The following is a 21,622-nucleotide window of genomic DNA, read 5'->3' as shown; positions in this document are numbered from 1 at the left end:
GAGTCAAAATCAAAGCAAGACTTGTGCTTTGTAAATGGCAAATGAGCACAGAACTGGCTTTCCACTAGAGGTATTTACTATACCTAATAACTCTGAAATTCATTTTAAATATGCTATGTGGGGAAAATAAAACAGAAGACAGGGGTGGGGAGTCCAATAGAAATTTCCCACATAAAACTGGACCTCCAAAGGGCTAACCAGGGGTCAACAAACTATGGCATGTGAGCAAAATCTGACCAGTCTCCTGTTGCTGTGTGGCCTGTGAGCTAATAGTAGTATTTATATTTTTAATGGTTGAAAAGGAGTAAAAAATTTTTTAGAAAATTTGTGACATATGAAAATTATGTGAACTTAAAATTTCAGTGTCCACACTTAAAGTTTTATTTGAATACAGACATGCTCATTTGTTTACATATTGTCTCTGGCTGCTTTTGTACTACAACAGCAGAGGTGAGTAATTACGACAGAGACCATGAGGTCCACAGAGCCTATTATGTGGCCCTTCACAAAAAAAAACCCCAAAAAAAACCCTTGCGTATTCCTGGGCTATACTGCCCTCAGTAGAGAGATAAACTTGAGAGAGAGAAGAAAGAAAGAGACAGAAATGGGGAAGAGAAAGGGAGAGAAAGTGGGGTAGAGAAAACAAAACAAAAAATCCCACAGAAGGAAATAGCAAGAACATTTATTTGCTTCAACTTGTACACAGGATTAAAAAAAAAAGTCTCCCTTGAAAAGTCAACTGCAACCTGGTCTTCATGTAGGAACAGGGCCTGAATGTGACCCCAACACTTTCAACAGAAATTGTATTTCATTTCAATATTTTAAGGTGGCTCTGGGATGATAGAACTTTTAATCCAACACTATTAGTAGTTAATTAGTAGTGACCTCAGTTAATTTCTATCATATTTCTGTGCCTCAGTTTCCTCAACTATAAAAATGGGGATAACAACAGGGTCCTCCTCTTCTGCTAGGAAATTCCTAACAGAAGCAAAAGCAAATCCTCTGAAGAAAAACTCTTTTACCTTAGGCCTAAAAGGATTCCCACAGAAAAATTTCTAAAGAACACAAACAGAGTCAAGAATCGTAAAACACAGGAGAACCAATGGAAAAGACATGTAACAGAGTCTGGCCTGAAAAGATTTTATTTTTATTTTATTTTTAATTTTTAAAAATTAATTATTTTTTAGAGAGAGAGAGGGTAAGAGTGAGAGCAAGTACATGAGCAGGGGAGGGGCAGAAAGAGAGAGAGAGAATCCCAACCAGGCTCCACATTATCCATGCAGAGCCTGATGTGGAGCTCGATCCCACTAACCACGAGATCATGACCTGAGATGAAATCAGGAGTTGGACATTTAACCGACTGAGACATTAACCAAATGTTTCAGGCGCCCCTGCCCAAAACAACTTCAGTTATTGGTTTTATTAAAGAGCATAAAAATATGTTTAATGTGTTTAAAGAATAAAAGAGAGGATGAAAATATAAATTAGGGAAAAGAGATTAAAACATGACCAAGATTTGAAAAAATAACTGAATAGAATGTCTAGAAATAAAAAACACTTTAATAAGTGAAATATAAAACTTGGTGAATAGACTTCATAGCAGATTAGACACAGCTGAAAGGGGAGTCAGTGAGTAGAAAACAGATCTGAAAAATCATTACAATCCAGTATAGAAAAAGAAAAATGAACATAGAAAATGTAACAGAGAGTCAAGATACATGGAGAATATAGTAAGAAGTCTGACAAACAACTAATCAGGGTCTTCTTGACACAAACAATAGAATAATCCATATGCTGAGAGAAAATAACTATCATCTTATAATTTTATACCCAATGAAACTATCTTTCAAGAATAAAAGTAAAACAGAAATATTTTCAGATAATTAACTACCAACAGACCCTCACCAAAGAAATTCTATTTCAAAGAGGAAAATAAATCTATATAGAAAGTCTGATATGCAAGAAAGGATGATGAGTGAAAATAATTTGTAATTTTTTCAGTGTATCTAAACAAATATTCATGGTTTAAAACAAGTCAAATTAATTTGTTGAGTTAATAAATTAGTTAAAACAAAACACATTGAGTAAAACACTATATAGGTTGGGAGGAGTAAATGCAGTCCTTATATCATTCAGGAAAATGGTAAGCATACTGATAAACTTAAGATTTTAGGGGCACCTGGGTGGCTCAGTCAGGTAAGTGTCCAACTTCAGCTCAGGTCATGATCTCATAGTCCGTGGGTTCAAGCCCCACGTTGGGCTCTGTGCCAACAGCTCAGAGCCTGGAACCTGTTTCAGATTCTGTCTCCCTCTCTTTCTCTGTCCCTCCCTCACTCACTCTCTGACTCTGTCTCTCAAAATAAAATAATAAAAGACATAAAAAAAGATTTTATTAAGTATGTATTTTTAAATATTAGAAGAAACAACTAAAAATTTTTTTTATGTTTAAAAAATTTTTTTTTCTAATTTTTGAGAGACAGAGAGAGACAGCTTGAGTAGGAAAGGGTCAGAGAGAGAGGGAGATACAGAATCCGAAGCAGGCTCCAGGCTCTGAGCTAGCTGTCAGCATAGAGCCCGATGTGGGGCTCAAACCCACAAACCATGAGATCATGACCTGAGCCAAAGCCAGATGCTTAACCGACTGAGCCACCCAGGTGCCCCTAAAATTTTTTTAAAAATAGAGAATAGACTATCCAAAGTAGTAGAGAGAGAAAAAGAACTGAGAAAAGAATACAACTTAACCATCCAATTGAACTCCCTAAAAGAAGTTAAGACAGGTGACCTCCCCACCCCAAAAGATATAAAAAGGCAGGAAAAACAGCATCAGATGGTGGAAATGAACCCAAATCTACCTATAGTCACAATAAAAGCAGATGGATTAAATTATATATAATTAAAAGACAACAGAAACACAGTTCTGCATTGGGCAAGAAGGGGTCTAAGGCATTCCTCTGCTCCCTTTACATCTTGGGGCCAGAGTAACCTGGTCTAAATCCCAGGATCCATGTTTAAGTCTCTGTGCACACTCAAACAACAACAACAACAGCTAACACAAGTCTAGAGTTTACTATACGCCATGAATTGTTCTTAATGTTTTTCATCTATTAATTACTACATCTTAATTACTAGTTAGAAGCTGGGTTTTACACCATGGTGACCAGGCTAGTCCTGCTCAGATTTCACTCTCATAAGCAGCATTATCTGTCCCGAGAGTCAGCAGGTGGAACACTCACTGGAGGGAGGCCACATCTGCCTCTCCTGTCCCCAGCCACGTCCATGACCTACCCATTTCTCCTGGAGCCGGTTCACCTCCTCCTCATGGGCTGACTTCTGCTGCTGCAGGGCAATGCGCGCCTCTTGCTCAGCCTGGGCCAGCTGTCTGGCTGCGTTCTCCCGCTCCTGCTCTGCCCGGCTCCGTTCGGTGTCCAGTTCCTGCTTCACGCACCTCACTTCCCCTAAGATGCCAGGGACCGGTGATCTTTCGCTGGGCCTCTGCCCTCTTCCTCTCACTCTGTCTCCCCAGATCTCATAAACAACTCCCATCCAGGAGGCCCTGGGCCTGGCTAGAGGACCTCTGAAAGCTTCCCACTGCCTTCCTGGCTTTCAACATCCCCATGGAATGAAGTGTCCCCATCCTAGTTGGGAGGGTCTTACCTTGAATTACTTCCTTGGCTTGAGTGACAGTCTGAATCTGGACCTCCAGCTGTCCCTTGGTAACTTCTATCAGAGAATTTTGTTGTTGGGCCTCAAACAGATTGCTCTCCAGTTGCTCCTTGGCTGAGCTGTCAGGTTCAGGAATCAGGAAGAGGTCTTACTTGTCAGGCCCCTTTACCTTCCTTAAGAGGAGTTGGATTCTAAGTACTGACTACCCAGAGAAAGTAGGGGGCAATTACAAATTCATAACTTATTTAGGATCCATTTACGTTGAGCAGGGAGCTCAGGTTGGCCACCCCTTGCCTTGCAGAACTCTTTCTGCCTTCGGCTGAACTGGGTGTGGGCCCTACCTGAGCCCCAGTAGTTGTTCAGAGAGGTCCTGCCGGTCTCGCTCCACGGCCTGCAGCCGCACCTCTAGGCCCGCTCTCTCCCGTACCAGGGCCTCCTTCTCCTGCGCTTCCCGAGCGAGCACCTCTTCCTGTCGCTTCGTCTCCTGATGCAGCTGCTCCAGCTGAGCTAAGGCTGCCTCTTGCTGATGATGAGCCTGAGAGGAAGAAACCCACGAGATTGCAGGGCAGAGGCAGGAACCCCCCAGGGCTGCTATCACCAGGGGCCACTGGCCCTTCAGAGACTCTGGACCCAGCTCTGTGAGTCTCCTGAGCGTTGCCCATTCACTCAAGTGGCATTTATCTACTTCCCTCATCAACCTATGGACCTCCCAGCCCAGGAAACATGCTCTTCTTCGTGCAAGACCCGGTGTTGGGGCTGCAAGAGAACTACCTCTAAGGTGCGTTAGTTAGGTCTTTAGAATTAAAACACATAACATCAGGAAGAGACTGAGACATCTTAGTCTCTGAAAAAGGGATTCTGGGAAGGAAGGTTTTTGTATCATTTTCAGGCACTGAGAAGTATGGTAGAGGTGAAAGATGATCTTTGAGTTGGGTCTTTGGTTCAGAAAAAATTTACTGAGCTGCAGCTGTCTGCTAGACATTATGCTAAAAAATGGAGGAATAAAGACAAGTAAGACACAGCTTTGCCTTCAAGGAGCTTTTGGTCTAATGGTGGTGACTGTAAACGGATAGTTACAATACAGTGTGAAATTGTGGCGGCTGGAAGATGCAGGAGGTACCATTAGAGCATCCAGGAAAGGCATCTAAATCAAAGTGGAGTGTGAAGTAGTGAGGGAGGAATCTGAGGGATTTTATGGAAATTGTTTTAAAAAATGGGAAGATGTACCCAAAACAAGTAACACTGGTCACTTTTAGGGAGTAAGACCTTTTCACTTCCTGAATCATTTCTGTAGAGTTTTCATTTTCTACAATGAGTACATGTGGTATTTTTTGTTATTATTTTTAATGTTTATTTATTTCTGAGAGAGAGACAGAATACAAGCAGGGGAGGGGCAGAGACAGGGAGACAGAAACTGAAAGAGGCTCCAGGCTCTGAGCTATCAGCACAGATCCTGACACGGGGCTCGAACTCAGGAACAGTGATATCACCACCTGAGCCAGTCGGATACTTAGCCAACTGAGCCACCCAGGCGCCCCGAGTACGTGTAGTATCTTAATAGGATGATAATCGGTTTTGTGTTCTCACCTCGCTTAGTTTCTCTTGAATTTCTTCCTTCTCTTCCTGGACGTCCCTGAGATCTGCCCGCAGCTCGGCCCCAGTCTCCTCTGCTTTCTGCAGTTGAGCCTCCAGGTGAGTGTTCTTCTCCTGGAGGGCGTCCCTGCTTCTCTCGGCTTCTGCCAGGCCCAACTGCAATGTGCTTCTTGCCTGCTCTGCTGCTTCCATTCTGGTGCATATAGACTGGTTCTCCTGTTCCAACTACTGGTCAAAAGGGGAAAGGCACCAAAGACAAATGGTCACAGTTTAAGTGCTAAGATGGAAGTCCAAGTGAGACATGAATCTATGCTCCAAAGAGGAACAGAGGAGGGCTTGTAAGAGAGGGGGGACTATGCATGTATTTGGTCTGGTGCCTGTTTTCTGGGCACTAGATGGGTTGATGCTGGGAATGGAGATTAAAGAAACAAAACCCTACTCTCAAGAATTCAGAATACAGGGAATCTGGAACATTTCTAGGGCTCAAGGGAACAGGAGTAGTGAAGAGACATGTTAACTTTGCAACTTATAGGGAACACATTCTTTGAGATGTAGACTCTTCGGCAGATCCTTTTCTTATGATTGCTGTTATCTCAGGCAATTAGATTAAAAACTGTGTCTTCCTTCCAGAGGACACAGGCCTCTTTCCTAGTCCTCCAGTCCCAAGGTGATTGTGCTGTAGGTGTGAGAGCAGACTATTTTTAATGGCTACGTGCAAGCCTTATAGTCTTTGCTGTCCTCTGTTCCATCAATGTTCCTTTTGCTCATTTCAGGACCACATTTGAGAGCTGATCTGTCTTGCACTGATCCATTGAGGACTCTTCCCTCTTGTGGGCATGAGCTTTACCAGTCACTGGCTCGCCTTCTGTCAGGGCCCAGCCCTTACTCTGTGGATCAGGGAAATCTGCACTCACCTGGAGAAGCTGCTGGTTCAGTCCAACTTTATCTAAGGCCAAAGCCTCATTTAAGGCACTGAGCTTCGCAGCTGCAGTTCGAAGGTCAGCGACCTCCACCTTCAGGCTGTTCTCAGAACTCGACAGCTCCGCAACACACTGTTCTGCCTAAAAACAAAGAGGGTTAACCAGTTTCCTTGTTCCCGTTTTCCTGTCACGGTGAACAGCTCACACCCCCAACACCTGCTGCCATCTTTTATTGTGTGTAAATTTTCTTTTTTTGAGAGCAGAGAGAGACAGCACAAGCGGGGGAGGGTCAGAGACAGAGGGAGACACAGAATCTGAAACAGGCTCCAGGCTCTGATCTAGCTGTCAGCACAGAAATGAAAAGCATTCATTGGGTTTGGGGGAGTCAAAAGTGCTTGGTAGGAGAGCTGGCGATTAAGTTGGGTACTGGGAGGTGAGGAGCAGTTTGTGGTGAGAGGAGAGGAAAGAAGCAGTCCAGCGGAAGTGAAGACTACATGGGAAGCAGCAGAGTCATGAAAAAGCTCGGTGAAACTGAGGATGTGGCAGGAGTCCAGGTAGATGGGGAGTTAGGACAGATTATGGAGAGAGGAGGAGGCCAGAAGGCAAAGGGCTTCGAATGTGGCACTAAGCAGCTGGGAAGCCACTGAACGGTTACAGGAAAGAGACCGATGTAAGCAGATTTATACTTTTGAGAACCATTCTAACTCCAATGTAGAGTACAAGGAAAGGGGCAGAATCCAAAAGCAGAGACTAAGTGACGCAGGACAAATGAAGGGTCGTGGCTTGACGGGTGAAGAATGAGGCAGGCCGTATGCCCTTTGCCTAGAAACACAACTTTCCAACCCGCCCCCCCACCCCCAGCAAGTGAGGGGTAGAGGCCCACGCACCCTGGCCAGCGCCGCGGTCACTTCCGTTTGCTCTTGCCTCAGCAGCTCCCTTTCCAGGCGACTGGACTCCAGGGCTTCCCGAAGAGTGATCAGCTCACTGAGTGATTCGGACTGTTTGGCTTCCAGGCTCGCCAGCGTCTCCTGACTACAGTGGAAGGGAGAGGAGGCTGGGGGCAATCTCAGGGAGTGGTCACACCCCAAAAGGGAACAGTAGTGTAATTACCTTTGCCAAGCAAAAGAATGAAGAAGGTCTCTAAAAACCGATATGACCTCCATGACATATAAAGTGAAAAAGGCAAGAAATTGGGAAAAATAAGAATACATACATATATTTGAATAAAGTAGCTGGAAAGAGAAAGAGAAAGCAATTTATTATTTTTTTTTCAAGGTGGGGGAAGAGGCACAGGGAGAGGGAGAGAGAATCTTAAGCAGACTCCACGCCCAGCGCAGAGCCTGATGTGGGGCTCAAACCCACAAACTGTGAGATCATGACTTGAAGTGAAATCAAAAGGACACTTAACTGACTGAGCCACCTAGGTTCCCCAAGAAAGCAATTTAAATGGTTACCTACAGAAGGAAGGGAAATGGGATGGATGAAGCAGAGAGGTGTATTCTGTTTGCCCTTTTAAGTAACTTTGATTTTCAGATCGTTATAGATACTGATAAACATATTCTCGATTCATGCTAATTAAATTAAAAAAAAATAATCATCTCCGTGAATTGTCTATTCTTGATACAGGGGAGACCTTTCCTTGCACGGGTCATGACCCTTACAGCAGCCTTCGTGCCTACTGGCTGCAAGGAGCTAGGGCACAGGAGGGGGTTACATACACCCAAGGTGAAGAAACAGTACCTGCCACCAGTTACTGAAGGCCCACCACATGCCAGGCTCTATGCCAGCAGTTTGCAAAACAGCACTCTAACCCTCCTCATGATCCTTCAAGGTAAAAACTATCATCTCCATCTTACAAATAAAGTGATCTGCCCAAGTGGCAGGGCCACAATTTAAACCACCCTTTTGCCAGCTCGAAAGTCTTTGCTTTCTCTATGACATTAGATAGGGGAATTTATGGATTAGCTGGGTCTCTTGACTCTGGAACTCCCTTTCTTGACCGACTTGTTTCCCATGACTTCCCGGAATAAGCCCTGCCCTTCAGCCAGCGCAGCCTACCCTGAACATCTTGGCTGATCTGTCCCTTTTGCCCCTTTCCCACTCGCCACCAGTCAAGACATGTCAAGGCCCAGCTCAAAGGCCACCATCTGCTCCATGAAACTCTGAGTTGGGAACTCTCACTCTCCCTGCTCCCAGAGAACCCAGCCTGAAGCTCTATCTCACTCATACTTCATCTGGCCTCATGTGCAGTTCACTATTTACTTGTCAAGTTTTCCCCCATCAGACTGCAAACTGCTTGAGATCAGGGTCTGTGTCTTATTTGTTTCTGTATCCCCCGCAGCCCTTATGGATATTGAGAAAAGCCTGGATGAACTTTCTGTATTCATCTTCCTGCAAAAGAAGGGGCAGGAAGCTAATGCGAGCCTGCTGTATGCCAGGCTGTGATTCACTCCACTTCCTAAGAGTTGGGGGTGGGGTAGAGGAGGGTGAGGAACCGAAGGGAAAATCCAGCCCCAGGAAGGAGGGCACTGGTCACACTCACAGGCGCTTTCTTTCACGGAGGGCCAGGTGCAGCTCTTCCTGCTGCTCCTCCCTCTCGCCCTGCGCAGAGTCCCCCTGCAACTGGAGCTCCATGTTGGTCCTCCGCAGTCGCCACGCCTCCTGCTCCAGCACCTCCAGCTGCTGCTGTAGCTCCTCCCTGGTCTTCTGCAGGAGCTCTCGCTCCCTGGAACGAGACCAGATATGAGCAGAAACCTTGGACCCTCAAATTCTTCCTGGAAGCAGACGTCACAGGGTCAAAGGACAGAGGTGTCTGTTTCCTTTACAAATTTCATCTTCCGGGGTGCCTGGGTGGCTCAGTCAGTTGAGCGTCTGATTTCAGCTCAGGTCACGATTTCACAGTTCATGGGTTCGAGCCTCACATCATCAGGCTTTGTGCTAAGAGCTCAGAGCCTGCTTTGGATTCTCTGTCTCCTTCTCTCTCTGCTCCTCCCTCGCTTGCATTCTCCCTCTCTCAAAAATAAATAAATAAACATTTAAAAAAAAAAAACCCAAAACCTCATCTTTCCTTTTAGGCAGGAAACTGTTTTTTTTTTTTTTTTTAATCATCACAAAGACCCAAAACCGAGTGAGCAGGAATAAATAGAACACAAAGCAAGACAGCCCAGAGCTGTGTGACTGCAGGGTCATTCGGGAGGAGGGGTGGGATGAACAGCTCCCTGCTCACTTGCTGAGAGACTCCACCTCTCCCTGGAGGTCCACGGTCTGCTCTGCCAGAGTGTCGCGCTCCCCAGTGAGTTTCTGCAGCCTCTGTCTCAGAGCCTCGCCCTCCTCCTCCCACTGATCGTGCTGCCTCCGCAAGGATGTCACAGCTTCTTGACAGCCTGAAAGCTGCTGCCTCAGGTCCTGGGGAGGGAGCGTGACAGAAGTGAGATGGTGAGCAAGAAGAGCAAAGAAGGGGCATCAGGGGCCTGAGAGTAGGGCTGTGCGAGGGGGCTGAGGGCTGGTATAGCGGTGAGCTAAGAACAGAGATCTGGCTGGTTGAGGGGCACCTGGGTGGCTCAGTCAGTTGAGTGATCGACTTTGGCTGAAGTCATAATCTCACAGTTCATGAGTTCGAGCCCCACATCAGGCTCGCTGCTGTCAGCACAGAGCCAGCTTTGTATCCTCTATCCCCCTCTCTCTGCCCCTCCTCCAGTCTCACTCTCACTTTCAAAAATAAGTAAACATTTAAAAAAAGAAAAAAGAGATGTGGCCTGTTGTGGCCAGTTGAGAAGACAAAGGATCAGAGATTACTGGGCTTCTGTGGTTCCCAGCGTCTCAGAGTCCATCATCTTCCCATGTGAAGTGGGGGCAGTCATGGAGATAGTTAGCTGTGGCTGGCACCATCAGAGCTGGGGAACACTTACCCACGGTCTCCCAGGGCTCTGGTTGCCCACTTTTGCGTAATGCTGTATGAAGGTTGCACACAAAGTGAAACGAACCACTTGCACAGAGAACGTGCCTGTTACCCACAAGTACAACTGGACAGACGCTGAGAGCTTCTAAAGAGCACTTTGGGGGTACTGACCAAACACCTCATGACTGGTCAACACAGTGAGAGGGGCCAGGAGGGTACCTGGGGCACAAATCAGTTGAGACACCCACTCCTGTGGCTGAGGAGGAATGGTGGGACTCTCACCTGCACAGCCTGGCGCCTTCGAGTCACCACTGAACGCACGAGAGTAAGAGCCTTGTCTGGGTCCTGGGAATCAAACCGGGAGGAGACGCCACTGTGGTCCAACTGCAAGGAGTTCTCCTGACTATAGCCTGGGGCCATACTGTCTCCTTCTTCCACCATGACCTGAAACCCAACACAGCACAGTCACCACCCTGCTGCCCAAGGCCTAGAGTCCACACAGAGGACTTGACGGGACAAACCTGATGTTTTCCTTCTCAACGCCTCTCCCCGGGGACTGGGAGGAGGGTATCTAAGAGCAAAAACGATTGATTCCTTCAATTCCTCACCTTTGGTCACCCAAACCTAGGACTAGCAACACGAGCACTCTCTGAGGTAATAAGTGAAAAAATGAAGAAAGAAGGGGATACTGACACAACGAAGGCCAGAATCCAGCCACTGGCCTGAGAACTGGAGCCGGCACTGAGGGGGCCTGTTCCAGCAGGCAGAGCCGGCACAAGAACGCTACCCCTGCAGGTGCCGGTCTTCAAATACACTCAGAGAATTCTCACCAAAAGCCCCTAAGCCCAAGTACCTCAGAGAGTGGAAATCCAGGCATGACAAGAGGACACGGAGGCCTGGGGAGGAGTGAGCCATAACACAGTTACCACAAATAGAAGGCTTACCAGTACCTGGGTTATCTCCCTGATCACCTGCTGTAAAGACAGCTTCTCCTCTTGGGCATTCCTACTAAGAGATGCCTCATGTTCCATTAATTCTGCATGATTTTTCTCCTAAACAGGGAACAAGATAGAGCTATAAGCCAACCTCTCAGAAGCATCTATCACTCTACCCTCCAAACCATCAGGAATCTCATTCTGTCTCTTCTGTCAACCCCACTTTTTCCCTGACCACAGGTGAGTGCTACTAATATCCCAGAACTCTGAGGACAGTGTGATGGGGTGATTAAGAGTTCAGATTAAGTGAGTCCGAGCTCCAAATCAGATGGCCTGGATTAGAGCTCTTGCTCTGTCACCTTCCTAAGACCAGTAACCTTAGGCAACTGCTTCTATGAGCTTCTTTCTCTTTAACATAGGAATAATTAACAGCAACTTCTTCACACATTTGTGTTAAAACTTGAATGAAAAAGATGCATGTAAATTACTCAACATCGTGCCTGGCACACAAGAAATGCTCAATGAATGTCAGCTATCATTGGAGGGAGAATGGTGGCTGCCTCTCTGTATAGCAAAGTGATGCTGGAGACCTAAGGCTAGACAAGAAAAACCCCCAGCCCCAGAGCTAGCGGTAAACTTAAAAACTCAAGATTTCCTCAGGTCCTTCTGATCGTATTGTTAGTGAAGGCCTAAAAATACAGACCTGCAGCTGTGCTTTCTTTGGCCTATACAAAATTGAAGCAGCATTTATAAATTGAGAGATTTTATGAATTGAGAAATTCTGACTCTCTGGCTTTTCTCAAAAAGTCAACAGATGCTAGGGGCGCCTGGGTGGCTCAGTTGGTTAAGCATATGACTCTTGATCTCAGCTCAGGTCTTGATCTCAGGGTAGTGAGTTTGGGCCCTGCATTGGGCTCCATGCTGGGTATGAAGCCTACTTTAGAAAAACAGAAATAAATACAAATACAAATAGAAAATAAAAAGTTAACAGATGGGCCACACCAGCCCCCATTCCTACATGGCAATAATTTCCTGAAGTTGACGAGTAGGTGTCTTCTCCAGATGAGACATGTATTCTTCAGGGTCCTTGAGTCCCTACTACGCCTCACTGTTTCCTTAATATTGAAATCAAGTGTCTCCTGTAGTACCCAAAACTATGATAGTGCTGGAAAACCCAAATCCTTACAATGGAACACACTTCACTCTTTGGCATTATCTGGGTACTATGGACATTTGAATTTGCAAATGGAACCAAAAAGGCATAAACAACTCTGAATCCCTGCCAATCCCAGCTTGGATATACTAGGGGTTTGCATGAGGATAGGCATTCAGGACCCGCCTAATAAAAGAGACCTGAAAATTTTTAGAAACGAAAGGAAATGTGGAATCAAGCCAGAGGTTCTCACGTCCAACTTGAGAGAGTCCATCTGATAAGATCTCTGGCAGATGTGAAGCCAGGGACACTCTTCCACAGGACAGACTGTTCACCTACCGAGCAGCTCTAGCTGTTAGACAAACTCTACCACCCTGTGGCTTCTAGTCATTGATATCACTTGTGCCCGCCCAGAAAACATGAAACAAGTCAACTCTTGCCCAATGTCAGTCCTTCAGGTTTGTGATGGCAGCCACCATATCTTCCTCTAGCCCTTTGTTCTCCAAGCTACCTATTGCCATATTCCTCAGTTGTTTCCCATACGACTCGGTTTTGAGTCACACATCTCCATCCTTTGCCAGTGTGCCTCTTAATGTATGTCTCACTCTCTCCAATGAGGACACATCACATGCACACATCATTGTAATTTCCTTAGGAATATAAGAGGGATGGTAGACAGTATTTACTGATGAAGTATAAATGAATGAATTTTCAGATTCAGCCAAAATTTATTTTTTAGCATTTTATCAAAGAACATTTAACTGCTATCTTGCATTATCTGTCCATAAAGGACAAGGAAGCTATAGGCCCACTCCCAACTCCTTTCCAGAACAAAGGATCATGTACCAGGATCTCCATTGCCTCTCTCAGAGCCTTTAACATCTTCTCATAGTCTTCATTTTGCTTCTGAGCCTGGCTCAGTAGAACAGAGAGCTCGGTCACCCTGAAGAGAAGAGCACAGCATTGTCATTTGGGCAGCGCACTGAGGGGGACAGAGCTACTATATAGCACACCCCAGCCCCAACCCAGACACTCCCACTACAGCCTCCCAGAGTCGCTTGGGTGCCCCCGGCCCCTGCACTCCCTGAAGACCATATGATGCTATAGTCTTGAACTGGGGGGCGGGAGGGGGAGTCAAAAGCACTCAGACACATGCAGGGATTTACCACATCTCAAGGCTGGAACACGTGTTTGGGGGCACGAGAGCTGAAGGAAAGCCCTGGCCCAGGCCCTTCCAGGCCCCGCTTGATCTTGAAGTCAAGCACCCTGAAGCCAATAAGAACATCAGAATTGCCACATGGGACAGTCCCAAGGTCCCTCCAGCCCAAGGGTCTGACTCTGATAAGGAAAGAGGAGGGGCCATTTGGGAAGATTATGGTCAACCTCTGTGATATTAACCATAAAGTTCAGGGATATCATCACACATCTTTATCACTTTATGCTATATCCTGGAGCCCAGTATCTGGTATTATATAGGTAGCTAAATAAATATTTCTTGTATTTTTAAAGATTTTATCTTTTTAAGTAATCTCTACACCCAACATGGGGCTCGAATTCACGACCCCAAGATCACGAGTTGCATACTCTATCAGCTGAGCCAGCCAGCCGCCCCTAGATAAATATTTCTTGAATGATGCTATCCAGGAGTTAAAATTCTTTTTTTTTTAGTCTTAATCATTGTATTCTGTATCATCTTTATTCACTGTATGGTCATTAACTTAATGTTGTATCTTTAAATGAACATCCATTGAATGTTAGTATATGGTAGATGAAGCGTAAAGCACTAGAGACACAAACGTCCTAAGCCATGGTCTCTGTCCTTGGCCCAGCACCTTCCCAACCCAGAACAAAACAGACTGCTATTTACACACACCACCAACAGGTGGTGACACAACCCTAGCCATGGGGTATAAACACAACTCTGCACTGAAATTCAAATGGGGCTCTTTGCATATGTCCCTGCCTTTCTTATGTTATTTTTTAAAAGTCTATTTTATCATAACCCAAAAAATAAAAGAACCTAACAACAACAAAAAAGGTTAATAATCAGTGAGAAACAGTGAGATCAATATTGTAACAAGCAGGTCAAAAGACCACACCAGGCATAGTAGTTTAACAGGCTACTGAGGTCAGGGAAGGATTCACAGAAGAGGTGACATCTGAGCCATGCCTTAAAGGATGAGGCAGAGGGAGAAGGGAGAGAGGCTTTCCAGGCTAAGGTCAGCATGTACAAAGGCAGAGGGCATGGAAGAGCTTGGCTGTTCTGGGAATGGCGAGTAGTCTGGTGTTGATAGGGGAGACTCATAGCTAGCTCTATAAATCAACACGAGAGACAATGAGCTGCAAGATGGTCTGAAGGCAGAGGACAGTGACATGGCCTCAACTGGGGCACTGGGTTCCAAATTAGACTCCCTCCAGCTCCTTCCTTCTGGTGGGAGGAATGCTCTTCATACCCTCCACCCCCCGCCACCCATCTCTATCTCCCTAAAAAAGTCAACACCCTCAGCAACTCCTTCCTAGACCCCAGCCCATCTCACCGATCCTGTAGCCCAGCCTTCTCCAGATCCCCTTGACTCTTCAGCTGTATTAACTCCTGGCTCCTTTCATGGGCTTCCTTCTCCAGTTCCTGGGTCTTGGTTAATAGAAGCAGCAGCTGGGTTGGCTCACTCCCATCCAGTCTCCCAGATCCATCAGGTTCTCGAGACCGGGCACCCACAGTCAAGCGCAGACAGCAGGTCAACAGGGACCCTGAAAGCCTCACATGCTCAGCCTTGAGCTCCGTCAGATCTCTGAGTACAAGCAAGGAAAGAGCAGACTCCAGTAGGGACCAAGGAAGGGAGCATGGAGATCAGGCCTGAGGAGCAGGTCTGGGAAAAATCATCTGAATCCAACAATACCATCCCTCCCCGCCCACTCTTCCATCCCCCTCTAACCCCTGTCCCACACTTCTACAGCAGCCCACTCTCATTAAGTCTAGAATCACTAGGGGCAAACCTCCCTTCTTATCCCCACACTAACCTGTCGGTGGCTGACTTCATTTCCAGGAAGTGGCGTCGGAAGGTCACCACCTCCCGCCACAGACCAAGAAGGCGACCGTGCTCCCCTTTCAGGTAGCCCTTGAAGAACTGCGTATTCAGAAATCCAGGTCATATCAAAGGGCAGAGGACCGTCTTTTGCCAGCACAGGAGTCTCAGACTCCTCCTGGCTCCCCCGGGGGGGGGGGGAGGGAAAGACGGACTTACGGGGGACAGCTTATGACTGGGTGCCTATGTTCAGGTCATGCTGAAGAGTTTAATAAAGTTAGGAGTGGTATTCAAGAGGTCAAAGGGCCTGAGATGGTATATGACCTTCCTCTGAGCTGATCAGAAAAAGATAAACAATAGCTCCTCAAAAACCACTGCCATTATTACCATAGACTTAAAATAAGGATTCAAGGGCATACCACATGTAAATCGCCTAGCAGAATACACAGCATGCGCCAAAGGCTCAGGAGACATTAGTTTCATTAGCTGGGATCTGAAAATTCCCCAGGGTCTGTATCTGGTCTTCCTTTCCCGTTCAGTTTCAGTAACTACCTTCTTAGCATCTAGATAAACATGCCCCTGGAATAGGGGAGTCAGAGAACTTTCAGATCCATCTAAAACCGAAGCTGGCCACTTATGCAGGGACAGAGTTGCCCTGAGTGTCACTTCACCCACCAGCAAAACCTTGACTAGGTAGGTAAGGACAGAAGTCAGCCGAGAGCCACAGTAGGGGCAAAGCAGCTGGCCCGAGTAGGGAGGAGGCTCAGGGACTTTAGCAATGGTTCGGTTCCACCCAGGTCCCAAAGATAACCTTTCCCTGCACTGACCAGCATGGAGGTGCCTGGAGCACAAGCCCGGCTCCTTCACGGTCCCAGCCCCCTGTTCCGCCTACCTCCTGCTCCATCTGCCACTGGCTCTCTTTCCTCATTAGCTCATCCCGGGCTCGGCTCCAGTCCACTGTCAGTTTTTCCACATCTTCCCGAAGCGCTTTATTCACCATGTCAGCTTTTTCCATGTGCAGTCGAAGCTGGGTGTTCACCTCTGCTAGACTCTCACACCTGCACTGGGGAGGGGCAGGAGCAAGTGCAAAATAAAGGCTTGATCCAACCCTTGGACCTCTTGGAGTAAGAGGACAAATACTGGAATTTTCCATTGCCAGGAACTAGAGGACTAAGGGTGAGGTGCATGGTTTTACCCATGCCCTCAGGGCCGAGGCTTCCCCTGAGCGTGCTGAACCCACTGACTACCAGAATCACCCCCGGCCACAGAATATGGGGTTCATCACCTCTGTTGTTCCTCCTCCAACCGGACCAGCAGCTGCTCCAAACTCGGCTCCTCCACACTTTCCCACCGATGAGAGATCGGTCCCTTAGCCGGATAGAAATATGTCTTATTCACCTCCAAAGAGAACACCACTCAGACCAATTCCCCGATGCCCTCTTCTGCAGCAACCTTTTTATTCCTTCTTTTATTCTTTTGATTCCTTCTTGCCTCTGTTAGCAATATGCCTCTTTTCTCGATCGCTACATCCTGAAGGTAAATCCACTGCATCCCCATCTCCAAAAGTGAACCTGTAACCTCTCCTCAAAGGTGGCATTTGGTAATGAAAAGAGCATGAGATGCATCTTTCACTTATGGCCTTGACTTCTACTACACAACATTATGGACCTCAGGAGGCTATTCAATTTCTCTACACAAAGACACAAAGTCTTCACTACAAATGAAGGAGCTACCACTCCTCTCAGAAATCTGCCTTGCGGATTAAGTGACATCATTCTATGATAATGCCGAACGGTGCTTGGCCTACAGAGAGCGGTGTTCGCTAAGTTTTGGCTCTTCCCCTCCTCTAAGAGAACTTTTCAGAGAGTAGTGTGAGAATGTGCTGAGAGGGAGCTGGAACAAAGGCAAATGGGCCTTTCAAAGCCAGGTCAACCTAGCCGACAGCACAAATAAATCCCTCCGCCACAAACATGTTTTTTAGGCCTGCAAAGACCCAGAACTAAGACAGATAAACACTGACACCTTCTGGAGGAAAAATGCATTTCTTCCCTCTGATTCCACATCCTTTCCCATCTAAGTCTCCTGAAGCTGCATTTTGTCCTTAGAGAGCCAAGGACTGGCATCTGACGGGCCTGGAATAGCCAGTCCAATCAAAGTACCTGTGTGATAAAGCTCTCAGGGGCTGAACAGAGAGAGACCTCCACCAGACACTGCTTATCACAGTCCAACCTCCCTCGCTGGGGAAACGAGGCTTTCCTTCCAAGCATACTCACTGAGGGCCCAGGGGGGACACAAAACGGCCTCACTCACCCCAGATGCTTCCAGCCGCTTCTCCAGCTCTTGGCACCAGGTCCGGTACTGCAACACCTGAGGCAAAGAGAGCAGGATGTGGGCAATGGGCATGCCTGGTACAAACAGCCCAAAACAAAGGCCCCGGATCTTGGGCAAACTTGTGAACAGAGTCTGGGTGGTAACAGTGAGGTAAGGCCATAACATCTTGTCATTTCTATTTGGTCAGTTAATAATACTTTCTCTACGCCTCTCCTATTGAAGAGTTAAGGTTATGGGCTTTGGAACCAGCAAACACAGGCTCATGTCCTAGCTCTATCCTAGGCAAGCAAACATAGACAACAAATTTAGCCCTTGTGACCACCATCTTTAAAAGGGACAGGATATTGGGGTACCTGGGTGGCTCAGTTGGTTAAGCGTTCAACTTCAGCACATAATCTTACAGTCTGTGAGTTCGAGCCCTGAGTCAGGCTCTGTGCTGACAGCTCAGAGCCTGGAGCCTGCTTTGGATTCTGTGTCTCCCTCTCTCTCTGCCCCTCCCCTACTCCCACTCTAGTGCTCTCTCTCTCTCTCTCTCTCTCTCTCTCAAAAATAAACATTTAAAAATGTTTGTTTTTTATGTATAAAAAAATTAAAAAGGGACAGGCTGTATCTCTCGTGGAGTAGTTGTGGGCATCATGGGAGAGGCTGTCGGGTCTCCTGTAACCCTTGTCCCACCTCAGCCCCCAGTGCTCACGGGTGTCCTCTCCGCCTCCCCGGAAGGGCAGCTGCCTCACCTTGGCCTGCAGCTTCCTCACGAGAGCCGCTTGCCTCTGCTGGGCCTCCTGGGAGCTCTTCAGCTGCCGCCAGGAGGTGGCTTGGTTCTCTGCCATCTGCTGCTGCAGCGCCAGTACTTGCTCCTCCAGCACCAGCTGCAGTGCCTGGGGCTTCATGTTGTTCGGCCCCGGGCTTCGAGTCTCCATGGGGGTACCAGACTGGCAAGCTCACAGGCCCCTATCCAGCCAGAGGCTGTTCTCTCCCAGTTATGTCTCTGATCATTGTGGTGCCCCTTGGACCTCCTCTTGAGCTGGGGACCAAAGCACACAGAGGCGATGAAAGGGATGTCCAGGTGATTCAAATTTCCTCATCAAATGCTCACTACTAAGTCCCACAAAGCTGGATAGGTGGGTTCCTTTACGACAGGACCCCTCAGAGCCTTTAAAATACTAACATGGACCCTAATCTCTAGGATTAGGAGTGGGGAGGCTATGATAAACATTATTTCCCAAATTTATTGGACCATGAGACAAGCTCACAGGACCAGTGTTTCCTGGCAGGCCTTCTGGAACTCTGCACTAGACCAAGAGCTCCTGGTTTACCACTGCGTCCCTAGTGTTTGGCACAGTGCCTAATAAACATTTGTTGAATGAATCATTGAAGGTGTTTCTAGTCTAGTAGGGGAGAAAGACACAATTATAACACAATGTCGAATGTGTAATAATAACAGAGACATTATAGGATAGTATAGGAAAACAGTGGAAGGGCATTTAACCCTTTCTGGGGAGTCTGTGAACTGTGGGAATCAACATCATCATAGTTGACACATATTAAGTATGTACAGATCAGTCATATTGTTAAGCACCTTATACATACTATGTCATTTTTGTCATCACAAGAATCTCGAAGTCTTCATATTATACTTCAGAGCAGGTAATACTGTAACTCTTGGTACATGGATGAAAAAAATAAGGCTTAGAAAGGGTTAAGCTTCAGTTAAAAAAATCAGAAAGCTTAAACGATTTGTCCAAGTTCATACAGTAGGCATTTGGTTGATTAGGGATTGGAATACAAGCCTGGCTCTGACAAAGAAATGGAGTAGCAGGCATCTCAGGCAGGGGATCCATTAATGGAGTGAGGGGAAAAAAGAATCAGCTTCAGTAGGATGGCAAGGCCTCCTCAACCACCAGGAGCTGGGCCAAAACAGGGCAATGGGCCACCTGTGGGGGAGGAGGGGAGACTGGCTGAGGGGGAAGGGACCAGCCTAACCAGTGGCCTTGAGAGATACTCAGGAGAGAGAGAGGCACGGGGGTCAGGAGGAGTTTGGGATTAAGCTCTGCCTCTAATGGGCTTAGTGACCTCGGACATACTACTTTCTTTCCAGTCTCATCCAAAAATTAGGGCTCCCAGCTATGAGACCCTTGAGTTTCTGAGGCCTCTAAAACACACGGTAACGTGGGAGTAGGCGGGTAGGTTAGAGTTCTCGTTTTATTAACCCTGAGACATGAGACACCCACCAGAAGGGTTAAGGAATGAATATTGGATTTTCCAATTACCTCTCAAGAAAACGGAATATTAGAGCTGCCCTCTTGGTCCAGCCAGCGGCCCATCAATGTAAACATCTGAAGAAAGTGGTATATTCAGCAAATGGAAATCTAAGATTTGCATATACAGTGGGAATTTCAGGGCCCCCAAATCCCCTTCATGCACCAAACTGTTGATCTCCTACATCCTGGCTCAAATGCCACCTCTTATTATGTCATCCCAGATGTACCCAGGAAGAGTTAATCACTTTTATAGCCATACATACATAAATAATATATGTGTATGTATATACAGACATATGACACTATTATATATAAAACATTTATATGTAACTATATATAATACAGAGAGACTCTAATGTCTACATTACATTTTATCATTATTATGTATTTTCTCTACTAATCTGTGAATTCCTTAAAAGCAAAAGCTGTCTAATTCATTTTGGTCATTAGTAGGTTGAAGAAATGCAGGTGGGCCTCAGTCCAGGCAGATCTAAACCCTTAGCAGAGGTTACAAATGTGGCCTTTTGGTTCTTTTCACCCATTATGTGGCCTATATCATGCTTTTATGAATTAAAATTAGGTATCGACATTTACCACTGGGAAACACATATTTAAAAAATCTCTAGGGGTGCCTGGGTGGCTCAGTTGGTTGAGTGTCTGACTTTTGATTTTGGCTCAGGTCATGATCCCAAGGTTGTGGGACCAAGTCCTGCATCAGGCTTCTCACTTGACATGAAGCCTGCTTAGGATTCTCTTTCTCTCTCTCCCCTCCTTTGTCCCGTCCCCCACTCTCTCTCAAATAAAAAAATAATAATTGAAAATTTAAAAAAGTGATTTCTGGCTCCTTTTGAAAATCAGAATATCTAGTGACATTCCTATAAGGCAACAAGAGCTGCAGGGTCTACTCTCTTAGATAAGGCACAGGCTCTCTGGCTCACCAGTCTTCACTGCCTCCGCCCCCAGCCTATCCTCTCCCTCACACTGATAGCAGATTTTAGTTGCCATTTATCCTTGCACTTGTACTGTTGTTTTTCTTTTCTTTTCAAAAATTGTTTATTTATTTTGAGAGAGAGAGAGAGAGAGAGAGAGAGAGAGAGAGGCAGAGAGAGAATCCCAAGCAGGCTCCACACTGTCAGTATAGGGGCTCGATCTCGCAAACTGTGAGATCATGACCTGAGCTGAAACCAAGAGTCGGACACTTAACCAACTGAGCCACCCAGGCGCCCTGTGCTGTTGTTTTTCTTCTAACAGAGTTACAGGGGAAAACTCTGTTTCCTAATTCACATCACCTCCTGGGCAACAGAAGACAGCTCAGTTGGCAGAGCTTGTAGTAGGCAGTAAGGAAAGTGCACAAAGCAGGAAGAGTAGAGTGGCACCAATGTCCCCCCCCAGCTGCCTCTCCCAGCCTAGAACCCGGGTGAATGCAGTCTTCCCTCACATTCCAAACATCCTTTCTTTCTGCCCTTCCTTTCCACCAAGGCTGTGTCAACCAGCTCACCGTGGCTCTCTGAAATGCTGGCTCAGTCTTTTTGTGCCAGTTGGAGGCACAAACCTGCTGGGACACCACTCTTGGGGCCAACAGTGCCAGCAAGAGTAGGTCTGAGCCGCTCCATGGGACTCGATGAGCTTTTTCTCCCCTAATACTGTGAGGACTGGGCTGGGCTTTTGCACACAGTGGGAGTCTCAGAGGCCCCAAGGGCTCCCCCTCTCTCCGGGGAACCCCTAAACCCCAATGTTTGGTTGAACCATACAAAATTGTCAATATGTGTCCATTTTGTAACCTATAAAAATGGTTATGTTGTGCAGTTCAACTTACTATCTCTATAAGCAGCTCTGCCACACTCC

General features: G+C 46.6%; 1 protein-coding gene across 21 annotated transcripts in view; it reads right to left on the bottom strand.

Annotated features, from left to right (window-relative positions):
* The window catches only part of CEP250 (centrosomal protein 250), a 53,919-nt gene that overhangs the window by 27,025 nt on the left and 5,272 nt on the right, over window positions 1–21,622 (bottom strand). For 12 of the 21 annotated variants that reach the window (XM_029919300.1, XM_029919298.1, XM_029919283.1 and 9 more), the window contains 18 exons: window positions 19,787–19,852; window positions 18,251–18,540; window positions 17,496–17,552; window positions 16,471–16,553; window positions 16,078–16,243; window positions 15,181–15,287; window positions 14,700–14,951; window positions 13,009–13,105; window positions 11,019–11,126; window positions 10,357–10,518; window positions 9,403–9,581; window positions 8,719–8,901; window positions 7,064–7,208; window positions 6,171–6,317; window positions 5,251–5,481; window positions 4,005–4,198; window positions 3,655–3,782; window positions 3,286–3,455 (listed from right to left, as the gene is read on the bottom strand). In XM_029919300.1, the coding sequence (XP_029775160.1) occupies window positions 3,286–3,455; window positions 3,655–3,782; window positions 4,005–4,198; window positions 5,251–5,481; window positions 6,171–6,317; window positions 7,064–7,208; window positions 8,719–8,901; window positions 9,403–9,581; window positions 10,357–10,518; window positions 11,019–11,126; window positions 13,009–13,105; window positions 14,700–14,951; window positions 15,181–15,287; window positions 16,078–16,243; window positions 16,471–16,553; window positions 17,496–17,552; window positions 18,251–18,436 (2,595 nt within the window). In that variant the 5' untranslated portion in view covers window positions 18,437–18,540; window positions 19,787–19,852. Of the gene's footprint in view, window positions 1–3,285; window positions 3,456–3,654; window positions 3,783–4,004; window positions 4,199–5,250; window positions 5,482–6,170; window positions 6,318–7,063; window positions 7,209–8,718; window positions 8,902–9,402; window positions 9,582–10,356; window positions 10,519–11,018; window positions 11,127–13,008; window positions 13,106–13,328; window positions 13,416–14,699; window positions 14,952–15,180; window positions 15,288–16,077; window positions 16,249–16,470; window positions 16,554–17,495; window positions 17,553–18,250; window positions 18,541–19,095; window positions 19,178–19,786; window positions 19,853–21,622 lie in introns of those variants that run through there. The other 9 variants (XM_029919293.1, XM_029919295.1, XM_029919296.1 and 6 more) reach the window with 6 other exon arrangements.

This window comes from Suricata suricatta, chromosome 12 (assembly GCF_006229205.1).
Source record: "Suricata suricatta isolate VVHF042 chromosome 12, meerkat_22Aug2017_6uvM2_HiC, whole genome shotgun sequence".
Lineage (NCBI taxonomy): Eukaryota > Metazoa > Chordata > Mammalia > Carnivora > Herpestidae > Suricata > Suricata suricatta.
The sequence above is the reverse complement of the archived record's forward strand: the minus strand, read 5'-3'. Positions and strand labels throughout refer to the sequence as shown.